The sequence below is a fragment of the Cebus imitator genome, unplaced genomic scaffold (assembly GCF_001604975.1).
Source record: "Cebus imitator isolate Cc_AM_T3 unplaced genomic scaffold, Cebus_imitator-1.0 Scaffold101, whole genome shotgun sequence".
In the NCBI taxonomy this organism is placed as follows: domain Eukaryota; kingdom Metazoa; phylum Chordata; class Mammalia; order Primates; family Cebidae; genus Cebus; species Cebus imitator.
In genome coordinates, this window is record NW_016107416.1 from 3,326,447 (window position 1) to 3,347,592 (window position 21,146).

General features: G+C 39.6%; 1 protein-coding gene across 2 annotated transcripts in view; it reads left to right on the forward strand.

The window, feature by feature from the left end:
* Positions 1–20,160, forward strand: part of CD28 (CD28 molecule) — a 34,525-nt gene extending 14,365 nt beyond the window's left edge. Inside the window, exons 2-5 of one of the 2 annotated variants that reach the window (XM_017536866.2) lie at positions 5,901–5,950; positions 7,746–8,102; positions 10,074–10,198; positions 15,262–20,160. In XM_017536866.2, coding sequence (XP_017392355.1) covers positions 5,901–5,950; positions 7,746–8,102; positions 10,074–10,198; positions 15,262–15,390 — 661 coding nt within the window. In that variant the 3' untranslated portion in view covers positions 15,391–20,160. The remainder of the gene's footprint in view (positions 1–5,900; positions 5,951–7,745; positions 8,103–10,073; positions 10,199–15,261) is intronic. The other variant, XM_017536867.2, reaches the window with a different exon arrangement.
* Positions 20,161–21,146: the final 986 nt, after the last annotated feature.

The following is a 21,146-nucleotide window of genomic DNA, read 5'->3' on the forward strand; positions in this document are numbered from 1 at the left end:
TTGCAGGATAAGACTCTAATAAAATGGTGGGGAAAATGACATTTATTTTGTTCTAGTCCTCTTCCTATTCAATTTACTCCCCTACTTAATGGTAATCTCTTCCCTAACCCTCACTCCAGACATCTAGTACCATCCTCCCTATCAAGTCCAACTTTGAGAGGATCTAGAACCAACCACTGAAATTGTGTTGAAATTTTGATGCAACATGGCAGAGGGAAATGAACAATAGATTAGAAATCATGAGGCATGAGCTTTAATCTCAAGGATCATTTATATTTCCTGTAACCTTGGACAACTCACCTACCTCTTTGACCTCAGTTTCCCCATCTGTAAAACAGGCATAAGGATGACTGTCCTGTCTATTTACTTCACAGTTGAATATAGAGTTCAGATGAGATAAAATAATAGACAGCATTTTATAGCCCTGTGAATGTAAGCCATAGTTACTCATTTAAGCCAATGTGTTTCCCATATTGCATTTTAGGCTTCATTTTCTTTGGAAATCTAAGCATTAACTGAGCTGGTGGGAGGGTCCTTTTAAGGTCAGGGTTCTTTGACGCTGGGAGCCACACCTTAGAGATGGTTACTACCCCATCTGTGCAGAGGGTTGACCTGGTTACTAAATATGGTAATTGATCCGTTTATAAGAGGTGAAAACGGCAAGTTTTTGTTTTTTGTTTTTTGTTTTTGAAACCAAGCTTCCCCACCACCCACTGCCATTTTCATGGAAGTTCAAGCAAGTTTCAATTTTCCTGAAGTCGGCTGTATGACAAGATTCACAAATTATCTGTGGGAAATCTTTTAGCTCTCACTGCCTTGCTCACAAGCAGCAGATAAGTACCTTCTCACCTCCGATCTCACTCTTCATGTTGCCTGTTAAGCAGGAGCTGTGAGGGAAAGAGGTTTGAGGTTAGTGCTTCCTGTCTCCACACCTTTAGCTGGTTTAGCTGCTAGGAAAGCCTTTGAAAAGCAAAGCACTAAATTCATCATCAAAACAACTTGTCAATTCAGTTAGAGACATGTCAGTCAGGCGAATCTTTTGATAACGTAAGCACAGAAAATGGATGGGTTGACAATGTTTCTTCTAACCTAGTAGGTTTGACCTAGGTAGACCTTACCTGAATACTCACAAGATGGAAAATCAAATATTCCTAGGAAAAGGGCTAGGTCTGCTAATACCCAAGTAGCCTAAGAAGAATCCTTTCCACTGCTAGCATGAACTGGATCAAACAAAAGTTACGATGAGGGAGCTAAATATTTGGGTTTCTTCTGAGTCTAGATATGTCCTTACATTTGTGATATGTCCTTACATTTATAATATGTCCTTACATTATTTGAAGTACTATGGATTTTCAAAAACTCAGAGAACCAAAATACATATCAAAGCCAAATATCATCTGACATTCTGATTATCAGCTACTTTGAGTTCTCCATGCTTTTACTTCACTGTCATTGAGCAAGGGGTGTGTATTTTTACACGTGCCCCATTTTAAAAGAAAATAAGAGAAATGAGAATTATTGTGTTTACTTGAAGTCATAATGATCACATACTCAGTATCACTTAGAGTCACTGGTTATCTTTTTCTAGCACCAAAAGTAAATTTCTTTCATTTAGCGTCTCACAAAGCAGAAATAGATTTTGAGATCCTATGAGATAGTTTCCCATTTGGGCTTGTCTGAATTGTTGACATGAACCAAGGTGGGACCAAATGTTATAAGGATATAAATATTGATAAACAAGAGATTTTATCAGCCACCTTGAACTCAGCTTGAACTCTAAACTGGGAGGCTGTTAGCTACGTATTAACACATAGTAAGCAAACTATTTCAAGCATAGTATCTATGTTTGAGAGCCAGCTAATTTAAAAATGATCTATGTTGACAAAGAAGAGGGAGGAAAGTAAACATAATCAATAAATTGGATGGCTTTTCATCAAATGGCCTTATTGAAAACCCATAGTTTTCAAGCTCTTTCCCAGCAAAATCTTAGGACCAAGAGTCACAAAGTAAAGCATTTTTTGTTTCCTTGCTCAGCGGACATGCCATCAACCAAGAGAATATTGAATATGTAACAGCCAGCCTAGACAATGGGGCCTTGCATTGCTCCTCCCTGAGAAAGTGCTCAATCTGTAGTGCTGAAGTAGAATAGGTTCAAGAGAGATCCAATCAGTCTCAACAATGCTGAGGTTGAAATTTGGAGTCCCCATGATGGACAGAAGGAAAATCTATCTTCTAGTTATTTCACTAAATTATGCCTTGTGAAGGAAAAATAGTTTCAGGAGAGAAGGATTGCTGCTTCTGCCTTCTGAAAAACAGCAAATACTGAAATAAGCTGCTAAGAGTCCACTGTGTTCTCAGTAAACTTTGAACTAATTTGTATTTTCTTTGCAATGATAACACAGTTTGGAAGAATGTCTTCTTCATGTCCCAGATGTCCAAACTGCACCTCGATTTCTGAGCTGCCTATTGTGGTCTTGTAATGAAGAAGAGATGAGTGAAAAGAGATTTGGGGCAAAGGGAAAACAGTTGCTGGTTGGTCTGTGTGGCCTAAGCACAGCCATTTTTAACTCCTCCTTCTTTGTCACTTACCAAGTCTAAGCCAATGTTGAGTTTTGCAAAGTGTAGCCTATAAATATTTCTCGAGTTTATTCACTTCTTTCAAACCATAGCCAAGTCTCTTATCACCTCTTGACTAGACTACTGCAACTGTATCCTAACTGGTCTACATGTTTTCACTCTTGCATCCTTCAGTTACCTTCCACATTGTTGCTAAAGTGATCTATATCAAATGAAAAGTCATGTGCATCACTTTTCTGCCTAAAAGCCTTCAATAGATCTTCGTCACCTGCAGAAGAGAGCTCAAGCTCTCTAATGGCATGAACTATTCTTGCTTTGACAATCTTGTCTTTCATAACTCATGGACCAGCAAAAAGGAGGTAGCTGTAATCCCCCACGTCTGCCACACTCTTTCTTACCCTCCTCATCTCCATTGCTCAGACTGCTCTTTTTCTCTCTTTGTCTTATCCTCTCCACAGCTCCCTAACTTACCTTCAGCCTAAACACACACTCGTCCACCTTACCCCAGTCCCCAATACAAAGACACATCTTAGCCCTGCTAACTTTTACTTAGTAAAAGTTGGTCAAATCCATGTATGTATAATCCTTCAGGACTCAGGTCAACAGTCATCTCTGGAGATCCGTTAGCTGGCTTCCCAGTTGCCCCCAGAAGCTTTGTGCAGATCACGACGTCACTGTGTTTAAAGTAGGGTCTATTTATATCTTTCTTCCCCACCAGACCGTGAGCTGCCAAGGGCCAGGAACTGAGTGCCATTCATTTTTGGGAAATCAATTCTTCTCTCCCAGGTGCATATTAGGAGCATGTCACACCCTAAGTTAGACAAGACGTATTCAGCAAACCACTGGACTCAAGATGCCATAGCTTTTCTTCCTTCCTCCCACTCCTTTTCTTCTCTCCACCTCACTGTGGGTGCTGGGAGAGGGAGTCAAACTGGGCAGTCATCTGGGGTTTCTCTCCAGCCCACACTTGCTTTTTTATCCCCATAAAGAAGTCCTATTCTCATTCTCATCTTTGTCTTTATATCAGCTCACAAAGGCAGATCAGGAAGAATTTGAATGTGCATTAAAACAGAAGCCAAATCATTAGCAACAGAAACACAATTGGGGAGTTTGGTGAGCAAGCAGAAATACAAAGGCCTAACCTGCACTCTCTGAAAAGGAGGGGAGGTACTGGCATTTCTTGCTGGAGTTGGTTGCTCTTCCAATCAGAACTGACCTATTGACTCCTTCTAAGTAAAAAAAGGAAACAAACAAATCAAAAGCAACAACAACATACAAATTGGATGTTTGTATTAACATAGGTTGAACTTTTGGATTCTTAGCATGTTTAGTTTTCAGTGCTTTTGCAAAATATTTGTGGAACAAATCATAAGTGATGTTAAAGTTGTTGACATAGGTTTTGAAAAAGGATTTAATGAGATGGTAGTCAGACCTAACTGCCGATGACAATAGTACGGTCGGATCAACCATCTTTCACTCTAACAATTATTTGATGAGAGTCTATTAGTCAGACTGCATTAGGGAAAGAAGCATAGTATGTGGTCTTTTCTGCCAAGAGGCTGGAAACCAGGGGCCTAGGGGAAATGCACATGAATTCAAAGCTAAGCAAATTGAAGCATGTGAAACAAGAATTGTTCAAAAGGTAGAACTCGACCAACTGTCAAGTGAGCAATATCGACAGTAATCATTTTGAGACCTGAGAAGGGAGTGGTGCTCTGTGCCAAGGAGTTAGTAGACAACGCTTGGAGGTAGGAACGCTCACAGTGTGTTCCTGGGATATTGGCTTAAATGATCTGCCTAATTAGGAGGGTTTTGCTTTGAGGAAATGATGTTGGAAAAGCCTGTGGAGGCCTATTTGAGGATAAGAAGTTAGTTTTCCTTTGTTACACCACTGGTTCTCAAACTTGACTGCCATCTCTAGAATTACTAGATAAACTTAAAAAAAATATGAATGGATACCTGGGTCCCATACCCAGGTCCTATACCTGATTTAATTAGCCTTGGAAAACTGAAGGCTTTTAGATTTCCACTAGGCCATAGTGGCTTTTAACACAGTTGAATATTAGAATCAAGTGGGGGAACTTTTAAGACAATATAAAAGACAATTCACAGAATGAGGGAAATATTTGCATATTACATATCTGATAAGAAACTTATATCAAGGCTGAGACAGGAGGATCACCTGAGGTCGGGAGTTCGAGACCAGCCTGGCCCACATGGAGAAATCCCATCTCTACTAAAAATAAAAAAATCAACGGGGGTGGTGGTGGGCACCTCCAATTCTAGCTACTTGGGAGGCTGAGGCAGGAAAATCGCTTGATCCTAGGCGGCAGAGGTTACAGTGAGCCAAGATCATGCCACTGCACTCCAGCCTAGATGACAGAATGAGACTCTGTCAAAAAAAAAAGTATAACAAATGTATAAATAACTCTACAATTCAATAAGAAAAAGATAAATAACTTAACTAATTAAGAAATGGGCAAATGATCTGAATAGACATTTCTCTAAAAAGAATAGGCCAATGGCTAATAAACACATGAAAAGATAAATAATACCATTAGTTATTAGAGTAATGCAAATCAAACCATGATGAGGTATCACTTCATGCCCACCAGGATGGCTATAATAGAAAAGATGGACAATAACAAGTGTGGACAAGGATAAGGATAAAGTGGAGTCCTCATTCACTGCTAGTAAGAATGCATGATGGTGCAGTTGCCTTGGAAACAGTTTGACAATTGCTCAAAAAGTTAAACATAGAGTTACCATATGATCCAGCAATTTTGCTCCTGCTAAATACCTAAGAGAGCTGAAAATATATGTCCACATAAAAATCTGTATGCAAATGCTCACAGCAGCGTTATTCATAGTAGCCAAAAAGTGATGAATGGAAAATACAATGGAATATTATTTGACCATAAAGAGTGATGAAGTTCTGATGCATGCTACAACATGGATGAACCTTGAAAACATTGTGGTAAGTGAAAGAATCCAGACACAAAAAGCCATATATTGTATGATTCTATTTATTAAAAAGGTCCAGAGTAGGCAAATTCATAGGACCAAAGTAGATTAGTGGTTTCCAGGGATTTAAGGGAGGGAGGAAGTGGGGTGATGGTAAATGACCATAGTAATTCTTTTTGGAGTAATGAAAATATTATGGAATCAGATAGTGGTGATTCATTCATAACTTTGTGAATATGTTTTAAAAATCTCTGAATTTTACACTTTAAGACAGCATACTTTATAGTAACTGAATTATACCTCAATAAAGTTATTATCTAAAATAAAAAAACTTAATCCTTCTCCACCTCTCTCCCCAGCCTAGACCAATTAAATCAGAATTTCCAGAAGTGGGAGGACCTGAGCACAGGTATTTTTTCATTTTAAAGTTTTTGATATAAACAGCATAGATTTTTTAAAAAAGAATTTTGTAGAGATGGGGCTTGCTATGTTGCCCAGTCTGGTGTTGAACTCCTGGGTTCAAGCAATCTTCCCACCTTGGCCTCCCAAAGTGCTAGGATCACAAAGGTGTGAGCCATCATGCCTGCCAGCATTGTTGATTATGTAGGAGACAAAAAGCTACTATTAATTTAGTTCTCTTCCAGTCCCTTCTTGGCAAAACAAAAACAAAACACCTGTGTGTATGAATTCAAATTCAGTGAAATTGTAAATTGCATTTGAAAATAAATCTGATTCTATTTGGCTCTTTGGTGTCGGTATATGAGATGTTGTTTCAAATAAAGAAAATGCAAGTAGGTAAATAATTATTAGCATAACCCAAACAATAGCAAAAAAATGCTTTTGTTTGTATTGAAATTTGAATCAAAGACACAAAGTGGCTTGTTGTTGTAGAAACATTTTGGAAGTTCTCTTGGTTGCAAAGTTGATTCTCAGTGCTTCAGTGTTCTATTTCTCAGATGGTTGTAGACAACTTGGGTTTTAGTTCTGGCTTTGCTCACCATTTGTTTGGTGACTTTAGACAAACCAGCTAATGTTTCTAGGCCTTATACAGTCATTAGGAAAAAGAAAAAAAAAGAAATAATACTGTCATGTGCCAGCGATAGGGATACCATGGGAAACGAGACAATGTGTTCTATTCCCTTATGGAGTTGATAACCTAGTTTCAGTTTCTGTGCTTTTAAAGATTGAACTAAATGGTCTCCAGGTTCTTTGATGTTTTATTGGGATAGGAGTAAAGGTAGATGATGGACCAGAGAGATAACTCCTGTAAGACTCTTTCACCTTTTATGATTTAAGGGCATAAATCTATGAATTTCTTGAGGAGGTTATTCTATGAATTTGGTGTGGAAAACAAATTAAAGCAAACTTTTGGGTTACATTTTTTCTTATCTCTTCATCCCACTCTTGGAATGGGCAATAAATAAAGTAAAAATGTTTCAAAATATTTTAATTCTTTTACAAAATCCCATATCACAACTTAAAAACAAATCTATTTGTAGACTGGGCGTGGTGGTTTATACCTATAATTCCAGCACTTTGGGAGGCTGAGGCGGGTGGATCACTTGAGGCTAGGAGTTTGAGACCAGCCTAGCTAACATGGTGAAACCCTGTCTATACTAAAAAAATATAAAAATTATCCAGGCGTAGTGGTGCATGCCTGTAATCCCAGCTACTCAGGAGGCTGAGGCAGGAGAATTGTTTGAATTTGGGTGGTGGAGGTTGCAGTGAGCCAAGATTGCACCACTGCACTCCAGCCTGGGTAACAGAGCAAGACTGTTTCAAAAACTAACCAACCAACCAACCGAACAAACAAACAAACAAATCTATTTGTGTGTCTGTGTCAGTCAGTAAAACTCCCTCCAAGTGTATCATTCCATCAGGAAATTGGCTCAATGCATAATTAATATTAATGTCTTAGGAAAATTGTGAGTGCATGGCTGTGGTGCTCATTGCCAACAGAAAGTCGTGTGCTGCCTTCCAGGTGAAAACATGCTCCGTTGTTCCATTCAAACGAGGACGAAAATAATATCAAAATGTTAACTTTTGAACTCTCTGTATAATTATCCCCCCAAGAGGTCCTACATTTTCTGCCAAGAGAAAACCTTTGCTGGAGATCTGTTCATTTAGTTAATTAATACATTTTGCTTGCAGGAATAAAAATTATCCTTATATTCTTGTTATAAGCAAATGATTTTTTTCCCCAGGAAACAAGATTTTGGTGAAGCAGTCGCCCATGCTTGAGGCGTATGACAACGCGGTCAACCTTACCTGCAAGTATTCCTGCAACCTCTTCTCAAGGCAGTTCCAGGCATCCCTTCATAAAGGAGTGGATAGTGCTGTCCAAGTCTGTGTTGTGCATGGGAATTACTCCCAGTTGCTTCAGGTTCACTCAGCAACGGGGTTCAACTGTGATGGGAAATTGGGGAATGAATCAGTGACATTCTACCTCCAGAATTTGTATGTTAACCAAACAGATATTTACTTCTGCAAAATTGAAATCATGTATCCTCCTCCTTACCTAGACAGCGAGAAGAGCAATGGAACCATTATCCACGTGAAAGGTAACATATAACTTTACCAGTATACCACCCTAAAGTGATGGTTTTCAAATGCAGTCCAGAAAACTAGGTCTTGGTCAGCGGTAGGGTTGAATAAGGCCTAAGTGATTTGATACTAACAAAGACAAATAATGTTTTCAGAAAGTTTTTTCCTTTTACTGTAGAGTTTCAAGGTTATATTTTGAATATCTTTATTTTCCTTTGCTGACATTGAGTGGGAGAGTAAGTGATAAAGTTGCAGCATGTGGGACTAGATCATTCATTTTTCTCCATTCGAGTGGGTCATGGCAGAAAAATGGTTACCATTAAAATGTAAGCACAGGTGCCCTCAAGTAACAGCTGGATCTAATGGGTTAAGACTCAGGAAGACTCAGTTCTATTTCTAAGTAATTCTTTTTTTGGGGTCCATAATTTTCCTCTGTAAAAGTACCTTTCCATTTTCTTAAACATACAAAGAATGCTGAACTAGAAACCAGGGGACATGAAATTTGCTATTAATCAACTCTGCGATCTTGGATAAGTCACTTAACTTTTTCATAGTCAAAAACTCAATACAATTATTAAGCAGTATTCGTGAATTAGTGAACATAAGTCTACTGAGGTTTTGCTGATGTTATGTTCTCTCTAAATGGTGGGGAGAAAAATCATGATTCCCAACTCAAAAGAATATCATTTATTGATAGCAACAAGTAAAATTTGATTTTTTTGGCATACTTTGTGTATATGTCATAGCTTTCCCCTTTTGTGGAATGCTAATAAGAAAAATCTATGTTCAGTTTTATATCGAATCCTAGCATAATGCCAATGAATGGTTTTTCTTCTATGCTGGAACAGAGCCATGCTGATGAAAAATAGGATACTAAATAAGGAAAGAACCATTAACTTAATGTGGCAGATTAGCTTTTGTGTTCTGGCAAAATAGAGACAATTAATGTGTGAATATTTTGTTTGCTGAGTCCCATTTAGATTTCTAATATCTACAATGTCCAAGCAGAATATTTTAATTGTATCAGGTCAAAGGTAAACAATTATGCTGTTTTGCTTGTAGCTAAGAGTGAAATATTTTTTCCTATATGAATGATACTACTACTTTAAGATAGTATTTTACATATATGTATACACACATAAACCCATAATATGTCATTTATAGTAGAACTGGGAAGGACACCAATGATCCTGTACTTAGTAATTTTCAATCCTGTCTGCATATTATACATTTGAGTAGGTTTTAAAGGAAATATCAATGCCTAGTTCCAGACATTGAGATTCTGATGTAATTGATATGGGTTGAGGAAGGGGTGCTGGACTTTGTTGTATTTTCAAACTTCCTCAGATAGTTTAATGTGCAGCTATAATTGAAAATCAGTGGACTAGAGGATTATTGGTATGCTTTCTAGTTCTAATTTTTTCTAATTTTGAATAGAACTCTACAGGTTCCTTCTCATCTCCTTTTGATTCCCAAAGATATAAAGCTACTTGTTCATCATAATATAATCTATTAGATGGACTTGGAGCTAGAAATTTATCCTCTGATTACCAGTCCAGTGTTCTACTACCATATTAGGCTGATGATTTTTTTAAGGCTTGAAAACATGTATTTTATTCAACTTATTCCAAGGATGTAGTTTCAGGTCCTGATTAACTATCTTCTGATGGAAGAAAGGGGTGAAGTTAGGTTAAGGCCATTGGAAGCTACCATTTTGAATCACACAGTAGATTCCACAGAGTCAAGTGAACACAAGTCTCCAGTGTACTATCCTAAAGTAATGGCTTTCAACTGTAGTCATGAAAACTGACCAGCTCATGGTCAGTGGTGGGGTTGGGTGAGTCTCAAAGCAGAAATCTATGTACTCTAAGCTGATGGTATTTTAAATATTTTTATTTCTTTCACATTTTTCTCTGACGTTCGCAAGGAAGGAAATGTACTCAATTGCGATTCCTGTATCATTTAATCCACTCTATTTTATTTTTCAGGGAAACACCTTTGTCCAGGTCCCTCATTTTCTGGACCTTCTCAGCCCTTCTGGGCACTGGCAGTGGTTGGTGGAGTCCTGGCTTCCTACAGCTTGCTAGTAACAGTGGCCCTTAGTGTTTTCTGGGTAAGAGAAGCAGCACTGCTTTTATGTAACGTTTCCACTGCACATGTAATCTGAACATATTCAAGAAGTTTGCCTATGTGGTTTATTTTCTGTTTAATATATGATGATGATTATTTTCTTTTCCCCATATATGAGTAGGTTTTCTTCTAGCCTGTTCAACTTTATCTGAGCTAAAAATCTGATATGAGTTAGATTTCCCAGAAGGCACTGAGTAGGTGGCCAGACAGAATAAGAAGCTAAATGGGCAAATTAGGGTGGGGGGATTAGGAGCAGTTATCTTTCTTCTCCCCATTTTGCGATGTAATTATGACACATAAAACAGTGATAATGCGTATGCATGTATAAACAGCTAGGCAACTTGGGAAGCTAGGCAACTAAAGCCAATGTACAATGTTGGCTTGATCAAAAATCCTGAGAAACTTGGCTACTGAAATCGTGTATTCAAACCTAGCAAAGAAACTACATCTGTTTATCTGAGTCATATTTTTTTCTCTTCTGAAGTAGTTGAATTGTGTGAGGCCAAGTACGGTGCTGTCATTATGAAACTATAATGGAGTTAGAATTTTCTGAGCTCTCACCACTGAATTGAAGTACCAACTTTTGCAAATGTTTATGTAATAAATGTGGTGTGTTTTTCTTTACTTTCCTCAACATTGAATTTTTGGCCTAGGTTTGAACACATTTTGATGAAGGTGTCTACAGTTAAGAATGGATCCCTGAGTGACAATGTTTTTCTTACTGGGAAACTTCTTATGCACAGAATATGGTAGAAAATACCTCACGTATTGACTCCATGTTGTCTTTGAATTTTTTTCTAGAAGTTACATGCATGTATGAGTCACTTATTCAATGAAAAATATATTCTCTTCAAGGATAAAAGACTATTTCTCTTGATATTCTCCATCTACTACTTCTCTTGATATTCTCCATTTGATATTAAGTACATTTGGTGCTAATGAATGCTTATTGGATTGATGAATTGATAACCTCCAGAGAGGTCAGATTAAGGATTTAAATGAGTCTATCTGAAGTATGATACTCATCTTTAAGGCATAATCCATATATTTCCCTAATTCATAGATGGGTCAGTGATTTCTGAAAACCATACCATGTGAAGCCATCCTGTTTACTATCAGCTTGGTGACTGGGGGTACAGACCTGGCTCCATAGTTATGGCTTCCCATTATCCAGTCTTAGATTCTTTTAGACTTTTCTTGGCCTATTGCTGAAGTTTACCTTTCAATTGCTCCCCACATGGTCCTTGCAGTTCAGGCGACCCCAGGGCTCAGATGGACATTTGTCAGGCTGCCTGTTGCCTAATCTGTACTTGCTGCAGGGTAGAACACAAAGTGCTTGCTTGTTCCTGGAAATTCCTCATACAAGGTATCATCTTTGGAATTTGCCTGGCTTGCCCAACGCTGAAGGTGGGGACTGGTATTGTAAAATATTGCCTGAATTCTGCCTCTGATGCTAGTTGACTTTCATCTTTCCAGATCTTGGTGTCTTCATCCAATTTACCTTCTAGCTTTGATCCTCTGTGGTGTTTGCTGATAATTTTAGAATTCTTAGAATTCTTAGTTCTCGTTTCTTCCTAGTCTCTGGCCATTGGCTTTTATGCCTACCATATGGCTTTTCAATCCTTTCATTGGGAATCTCAACTTCCTAACTTAAAGGCCAGGTGCAGTGGCCCTTTGGGTACCCCTCTAGGAAAGGCACTTCCCTGTGACATGCTGACCTAGGTCAAGGTAATTTACTAGCTCTGCAGAAAGTAGTTTTGGGAACGACTTTAACCTTCAGTGGCCAGAGGACACTGCTCATTATTGAAAACTTATTCTAAATATGCATTAGAATGTCAGTTAGTATAATGAGACATCAATTTACCGAGTGACCTGAGTTACTCAAAGGGACAAAAGCAGCTTCTCAGTTTCAGTGAGTTTAAACCGTTCACTTTCAACTCAGACACACCATGGACACTCTGGGGGTTTCTCCTTGGCAGCACTACTAATTCCTAGGGGGTTCATCTTGCTCTGTCTTAAAAAAATTATTTTTGTTTTACTCTGTCTTACAGATTCCCTGTGAATTGGGCAGTCTTGTCATTTGTGGCCTCTTGTAGTCAGTTCGGTTACCCAGTAAGAACTGCCATTTTATCTGCATCTCACACCTGGGTCTTTGTACTCTCTTATCAAAAGAGTATAAGTACAAGTCTGTTTATGTTTCATTGAATAACATAGTATTTTTACTCTGGGGTCATCTTTTTCTGCTGTTGCTGTTTAAGCAACAAGTACATTGCTGAGCTGGGCATCTAGGCCATTATGGATCCCTGGAGTTTAGCTATTTCCTCAGTAATTTGCTGAGATCCTATTTTTGGCTGGTCTGCAGCGTGCCTTGTTGAAAGTTGCTGTTTTCCAGAACTTCCTGAGGGCCTACGATATGCTACTGTAGGCAGTTCTAGGTTGAGTGGGTTTCTAGGCTGCGTGGGTTTGTGGGAGCAGCTGCAGATTCTATCTCAGTTCTTGACCTGATGTTGACATTTGAATAGATAAAGAACTCCCTTCGGTCAAGCTGCCACAGACCAGCACCTGTCATTGTCTTTCAGTTCTCCACTTAAGCAGCTGTGCTGGTAAAGCTGCCCCTTTTCCTAGCCTAAAGGAATATTTTTAAAAACATTATGTTCCCCACTGCAGATCACAATGTGAGGAATGTTAATAGTATGTGGACAGGTAGTGTCTGCTTTTTATAATAATCCACTAGCTTTTTGAAGACCATGTACTTAAGTAGACTACCTTGCATATGCCCTGTGTTCTGCTATTCCCAGGAGACAAGTGGGTAAGGGTGGCATGGGGAGAAAGGCAAAGGAGGAAATACTCCTTTGGGTTCAGAAATCACATATCATTAGCTGACGTTTACTGTTGACGTTTACTGTTGAAGGAGATGACACAGACCCATAGGGTAGGTACTTCCTGCACACATATGCACACATGCTTGATGCACATGGGCACTGTGGGTTCTGCATGGTGTTTGTTCCCAGTCATGCATTTGTCATTTTCATCCCACTGCTATGTTTAGAATTAGTGTGATAATAAATAAGTCCGCCATCTGACAATCACTTGGGGATAAGCATGGGAGCTGACTGCAACAGACCTTTCATTATCTTTGTGTGCAACGTGAAGAACCTGAGAGTCAAGACACCTTTATTACTGGGGACTCTCTACCAGCTGTGGTTTGGTTTAAGTGTCCGGAGGCAAAGGCTGACACTTGGAGGTTTGGCAAAGGGAGTCATCAGGGTTGGAGTAAGTACTAAATATGCTTCCCAGGTTATCACCAGCTGTTTTCTACACTCATCTGGGGATAGACATTTCCTTGGCCTCACCCCTGCCCTGCTATGATCCTGTGCTCAAGACAGCTCTAGCCTTTCATTTGCAGAAAGGATGCAGAACCAAGACAATTCTTTGTTGCAGAAGACTGCCCTGTGCAATATAGGATGTTTAGCAGTATCTCTGACCTCTACCTGGTAGATGCCAGTAGCATCCCTCTGCATTGTGAAGATCCAAAATGTCTTTAGACTTCACCAAATGTCCCCTGGGACAGGGACTAAGGGAGCTTGATGCATCAAGGATGAGGTTAGGAGGTCTGTCTTGGGCAACTGTATATATGGTAGTGTCATTCACTCAGATGAGAAACACTGGTAAAAAAAAACAGCATTTGGGAGAACTCTTGAGTTTTATTTTAGACGTGTTGAGTTTAGAGTGCCTTTGAGGTTTAGTTCAAAGATATAAATTTAGGTGAGTAGGTGATAATTGAAGCTGTGAATGTGAATGAGGTTGCCTAGGGCAAGAGGATAGAGTAGAGAAGAAGGCCTAGGACCAAGCAGTGAGAAATTCTAACATCTGGTTAGAGAAGGATGAGCTTGCAAAGGAGGCAGGGAAGGAGCAGCCAGACAGGTAGGATAAAAACTGGGATGTCGTAGATAACAAAGAGAAATAGTATCACAAAAGGAAGAGAGTTCTCAAGAGTACAGAATGCTGCTGACAGTTGAAGAAGATGAGGCCTTAAAACACGTTAGCTGTGTTTAGTAACATGGGGGTCAGTGTTTTTCAAACATTTCTTTAGCGCTTACTCATGCCCCTTTGACAAGGAAGGTGTGAAGTGCTCAGGCAGGAGGGTATGGAAGAAAAACCAGGGCTGAAATCATTCACTTATTTATTCATTCAGGTATCATGTCATTCATGTACAGCCTATCTACTTAGGTATCAAGCCTATGTGCCAAGAATTAGGCACTTTTTTTCATAATAGAGAATTCTGAATCCAGAAATCTGATGGCTTTCTGTTTTTTGATGTTTTCTGGGTCATTTATAAAAAATGTAAAATTTACTATCACATTGATCCAGAAATGATGCTCCTAACCCTTAGTCAAAAACTTTGCTCAGATTCACGGTGGGTGAAACTATTGCTCTTACTTCCCTCACTCCTGGTGGAAATTCATCCTGAGGGAGCTGAGCCTATGGAAGAGAGAGGAGTGACACTATTGTCTTTACAGAAATACATACCCCTAAAGAAATAGGAATGTACTAGTTGTCTAGAACTGTAAATGGCCATTAGTATGGACTCCATCTTTACAAACTTGTGGTTATTCCAAACTCTGGAGGAGCTGAAGGTCCTCTTTGGTTACTTATGGAAAAACAGCTTGCTAAGCAAACGCTAATGTAAGAAGATTGCAATGGGGGTTAGGCTTAACCTAGTCAAAGGAGGAAGGGCCTTCGAGTATATTAAATATCAACAGTGGATATGTTAATTAGTATGCATTTTGAATTCAGGTCTAATGATAGCATTGAAAGTAACAGGGATGCATTTCTCTAAAATACTTTCATTGAGATTTTTCAAGTTCAAGTTCATTTTGAAGACTCAGCAGTTAGGTTTGATCAGTCATTACCCAAGTCCAAAGTACTCAAAAAGGTTAGTGTTTGTCATTTGACAATTAATATCATGAATAGTTGTCCCCAAAGTCTTAGAGCTCCTTCCCTGACATTGTCCCTCAGTGATACTGTCACTTCTCTTTTCTGCAGATGAGGAGTAGGAGGAGCAGGCTTCTGCACAGTGACTACATGAACATGACTCCCCGCCGCCCCGGGCCTACCCGCAGGCACTACCAGCCCTACGCCCCGCCGCGTGACTTCGCAGCCTATCGCTCCTGACATGGACGCCTATCCAGAAGCCAGCCGGCTGGTAGCCCCCATCTGCTCAACATCACTGCTCTGGATAGGAAATGACCGCCTCATCTCCAGCCGGCTACTTCAGGCCCCTGTTAGGCCACCAATGCCGATTTTTCTTGAGTGATTAGACCAAATATCAAGATCATTTTGAGACTCTGAAATGAAGTAAAAGAGATTTCCTGTGGCAGGCCAAGTCTTACAGTGCCATGACCCACATCCAAACTTACTATGTATTTATTGACTTGACTGAGAAGTTGGGGTAGACAACAAAAAGGGAGTGGATTCTGGGAGCCTCTTTCCTTTCTCACTCACCTGTACATCTCAGTCAAGAAAAGTGTATCCATGGACATTTTAGTTGGAGAAGAAAGGCTAGAAAATCATTTCTTTTGGTTAAATAGGTGTTTAGGCTAAATGGGTGTAATCTGTGCGTTAGATGGGGTAAGTTAGATTGGGGGAGGGATAGGAAGACAAATATTTAAAAAACATTAAAACACTGTCTCCCACTCGTGAAATGAGCCACTTAGTTCCTATTTAATGCTGTTTTCCTTTTAGTTTATGAATTTCCTTTTAGTATATCAATTCTGACCATATTTAGTCATTTTGACCAAATAAGGGATTTGATCAAAGGAGGGATTCCCTCAAAGCAACATCAGGTAAACCAACTTGCTTTCCTCACTCCCTGTTTGGGACTTCAGTGTTAATGTTCACAAGGTACTTTGGAAAGAATAAAATAGTTCTCCTACACCAAGAAAGAATATGTCAGGAAATAAGGTCACTTTATGTCAAAATTGTTTCAGTACCATGGGACCTGGTGCAGTGGCTTGCACCTGTAATCCCAGCACTTTGGGAGGCCGAGGTGGGCAGATCAGTTGAGGCCAGGACTAGCCTGGTCAAGATGGTGAAACCCAGTCTATACTAAAAATTCAAAAATTAGCTGGGCCTGGTGGCAGGCACCTGTAATCCGAGCTACTCAGGAGGCTGAGGCATGAGAATTGGTTGAACCTGGGAGGTGGAGGCTGCAGTGAGCCGAGATCACTCCACTGCACTCCAGGCTGGGCCATAGAGTGAGAGTCTGGCTCAAACGACGACAACAACAAGAAAACTGCAGAGTTATTTAAGTACTATGAAGGATTATTTGTCTAAGAGCTCATTCCAATCAGAGCAGGCAGAAGCTTTCCTGTTTCATATGCTTCAGGATTGCACAGTTGGTCTCTTTATTGTTTGTGTGGAGATCCAAAGTGGGACGCCAAAAGAGCGTCCGTAGGAGAAGTGAGAAAACTGTGACGAAGGGATGTTAGCATCCATTGGAGTGTGAGGGATGAGTCCCAAGAAGCTTCTTCAGAAGGAGGAAGAACAGAATGGAATGATGAAATACTTACCATGTGCTGAGGAGGTGGCCATCATTGGGTGACAATCTTCCAGAAGGTGTCAGGCAGAAGGAGCTTTGGTGAGAGCTCCTTTACAGGGACTTTATGTGGTTTAGGGTTCAGAGTTCCAAAACTCTGGACTCAGCTGCTCCTGTACATGGGAGGTCCATTCACATGGGAAGGTGTTTTGCAGTGTGTCTTTTGAGATCATCAAAGTTCTTATGGGTCTGGGTAGGGCCTGACCCTGGAATGACCATGGATATTTTTCTGCCTCCAGTTTGAGTCAACTAGAATATGCCTGGGGACCTTGAAGAATGGCCCTTTGGCAGCCCTCACCATTTGTTCGTGCTTCAGTTAATTCAAGTGTTGGAGGAGTTTAGGTTTTAGAGGCACATAGACTTGGTTCAAGTCTTGTAACTAGTTGAATAGCCTCAGGCAAGTCACTGCCCACCTAAGATGATAGTTCTTCAACTATAAAATGGAGATAATGGTCACAAATGTCTCTTCCTAGACTATAATCTCCATGAGGGCATGGCCCAAGTCTGTCTTTGTTTCTGCCTGTCCCTGACATTTAGTAGCATGCCTAACATATAATGTTAGCTACTGGCATTATTGCCATATAGATAAATTATGTTTAAAAATTAAACAGGGGAATAGCCTAAGAAAAGGGGAATATTGCAACGCAAATTTAAACCCACTACGCAGGGATGAGGTGCTATAATATGAGGGTCTCTTAACTTCCATCATTTTCCTGTTTCTTGAAATAGTTTATTTTGTAATGAAATATAGGGCACCCCTGACTTTTATGTATAGAAAGAGGTCTTTAATTTTTTTTTCATTGTGGGAAGGAGGGGTGGAGTAGGAATCTTGAGATTCCAGATAGAAAATACTGTACTTTGGTTGATTTTTTAAATGGGCTTCCCTTTCATTAATTTAATCAGTCCCAAGAAGATCAAACCCAGCAGCACTTGGGTGATGAAGAACTGTTGAATTTACCCTGGCACCTGTGCCACTTGCCAACTTCTTGGGCACACAGAGTTCTTCAATCCAAGTTATCAGATTGTATTTGAAAATGACAGAGCTGCAGAGTGTTTAGAAATGGCAGTGCAAATATATAAATGCATTTTTTTTAATGGAAAGACTTGATCAATGGTAATAAATGATTTTGTTTTCTGACTGGAAAAGTAGGCCTACTAAAGATGAATCACACTTGAGATGTTTCTTACTCACTCTGCACAGAAACAGAGAAGAAATGTTATATAGGGAAGTCCGTTTTCACTATTAGTATGAACCAAGACATGATTTAAAAACAGTGGTTGGAGCAACGCTTTTATAGTTTCAGATATGGTAGTTATGAAGAAAACAATGTCATTTGCTGCTATTATTGTAAGAGTCTTATAAATTAATGGTATTCCTGTAATTTTTGATTGTGAGCTCACCTATTTGGGCTAAGCATGCCAATTTAAAGAGACCAAGTGTACATTATGTTCTATATATTCAGTGATAAAATTACTAAACTACTATATGACTTTTAAATTTGTACTTTAATATTGTCTTTCAGTATTAAGAAAAATATGCTTTCAGACTAGATATGCTTCGCTTTGACAATCTGGAGAGAACTTGCTATTTAAAAGAACTGTGGGGTAAATCCTTGTATAAATCTCCTGTTTAGCCTTTTTTTAAAAAGCTAGACTTTCTGGTTTGTTTGCTTCACTTCAGTGAAGTGGGTACATTTCTGGTTTGTTTGCTTCACTTCAGTCACAATTTCCTATCAGACCAATGGTTGACCTCTTTGAGATATCAGGCTAGGCTTACCTATGTATTCTGTGTGATGTGAATGCTCTCAAGTTTGAGAGAGATCCAACTTCAGCCTTGACCTCATCAGTCCCTCAGGTTAACTAACTGAGCCACCAGTCCTCATGGCTATTCTAATGAGGCTGTTGATGGTCGAATGGATGTCTCATCCCTCATCCCAGCCATCTGCACTGCCAGATGGGAACTCTACCAGACCTGGATACTGACCCCAAAGTGTTAAATTCAACTACATGCTGGAGATTGGAGATGGTGCCAATAATGGACCCAGAGCCAGGATCATGACTGCCATAGACTTATTACTAACCCAGATCAAAGACACTGACATAGACTCTCTCAAGATCTGGGGTGAGGGAGTCTGTTTTCTGGAAAGCCATTTGAAACTCAGGAAGTCTCTCTTTCCTATATGCGTACTTTCTGAAATATCCCTACTCAAACATCACAGGCATGTTCCTACCTCAGGACCTTAACACGTCCTATTTCCTCTGTCTGGAATACCCTTTGGTAGATGACCTGGCTTGCTCCGTCACCCTTCAGGTCTTTGCTCAAGTGTCATCTTCTCCCCTAGATAAACTCCCCAACACCCTGTCCGCTTCCCTTATTTTTCGCCATAGCATTTTACCATCTCTTACATCAGACATTTTACTTATTTATTATGGTTTATAAGCTCCATGAGGGAAATAACTTTGCCTTGTTTCTTGCTGTATTTCCAGTGCCCAGAGCAGTGCCTGGCATATAATAAATATTTATTGACTGAGTGAATGAGTTTTACATGGCCTTATGAATTAACGATCAGTCTAAAGTTTATAATCATGCTTTGAGAGGGAGAGAGCCAGTTCTATTTTCTACTTTCCTGTTAAGAAGTTTAAAAACATTTTATTAAAAAAACAGGAGGTAAAAATATACATATAGCCAAATCTGGTGAAAGAAAATCTGATGAATGTAAATTCATTTACATTTTAGAAATTTTTGTGCAGTGAGGAAAACCAATACCGTTAGAAAAGTAATGCCAACTAAGTCACTGTCAGGAATAAGTTGATTTTCCATTGAAGTCCCAGATTCCCTCTTAATGGAGTACTGGCTGTGTTTTAAACATATCTTTAGTTTAAGACTTCTGAAAAGTTGTCTTTGTAGTTGAAATCCCATCCTACTACTGACCTGCTGCTCTTTTTTTCTGAGGTGATTTTACTCCCAACAAATTCTGTAAATGCCTTCTCTGGCTTTGATTCAAAAAGAACTCAAAATGGAAATGCTGGGAACAGAAAATTCAGCTTCTTCACCTGTCATGCTCATATCATAGCTGAACACTCTAATAGCACACACACACACGCACATGCACACGCACACGCACAGCATCTTGTGGGTAGGGGAAGGGAAAGGCACTTAAACAACTGACACAAGAGCTGGTCTAATAATTCACGTAGCATCTTCTGTTTCCTTTGTTGTACATTTTACTCTGAAGGTGACCCAGAGTCAATTAAATGGGTGTGCAATGTTCATCTCCCAACTGATTCTTTTCTTTGTTGAAATGAAGCTTATTAAACTCAATAAAGGTAATTAAACTTGAAAAAAATGAGCTTACATGTCTCTTACTACTCCAAAAAAGACTGAACTCAGCTAGTTACTCATGGATAGTTCAATAGGACAAATCAAATCAATTGGAAAGGAACAAGATGGGTTAAAAAAAAAAAAGTCAGCCATTAAATGAATCTGCTCAATAAGCACCCCTTTACTGTGCTAATAAAAATAGTGTAACCCAGTTCTGTAAAAAGGTTCTAGTACCTTGAAACTCAAGTTCAAAACAAAGTAAGATGCAAACTTCACTTCACCTAACACCTCCACCACATTCTAGCTTGCGTAACTGGGTGAATATTGCAATTGCCCATAACCCTGAATTCGCTTTTCCCCTCCGGTATGGTAAAACAGATTGATTCCTTTTTAAAGCAGTACCCTTTCTTCTCTCCTATCTTGTCTGGATCAGAGACAATGGATAGGTAAGAAAAAATTAAAGAAGCTTCTGGATCCATTGTAATGGGGACCTGACCACCACACTGTGCAGCAGCAAGTGGGATCGTCTGGAAGGGAGACCAGAACCTTATCTGGCAACTTTGCTTCTAACATCTATTTGTGTTTCTTAAACTGAGGCCTAACTCTTGACTTTTTGAGAGTGGCACTCATAAGAAAGTTTAGGGCTGGACATGGTCACTCTCGCCTGTAATCTCAGCACTTTGGGAGGCTAATGCAGGGGGATCACTTGAGTCTAGGAGTTTAAGATCAGCCTGGCCAACATAGGGAGACCCTGTCTCTATTTAAAAAAAAAATTAGCCAAATGTGATGGTACAGGCCTGTAGTCCCAGCTATTTGGGAGGCTGAAGCTGCAGTGAACTGGGATCACACCCCTTCAAGAACACATGTGAATGGTGGGGCATCTCAGCTTTCTCTGATTTGACGTCCCTGAAGAAATACGTGGTTTCTCTTTGAAGATTCACAGGATCCTAGCACTTAGAAACCCAGGCCACTGACCAGAACAGAAGGTGACACATTTTGTCAGAGTGACTT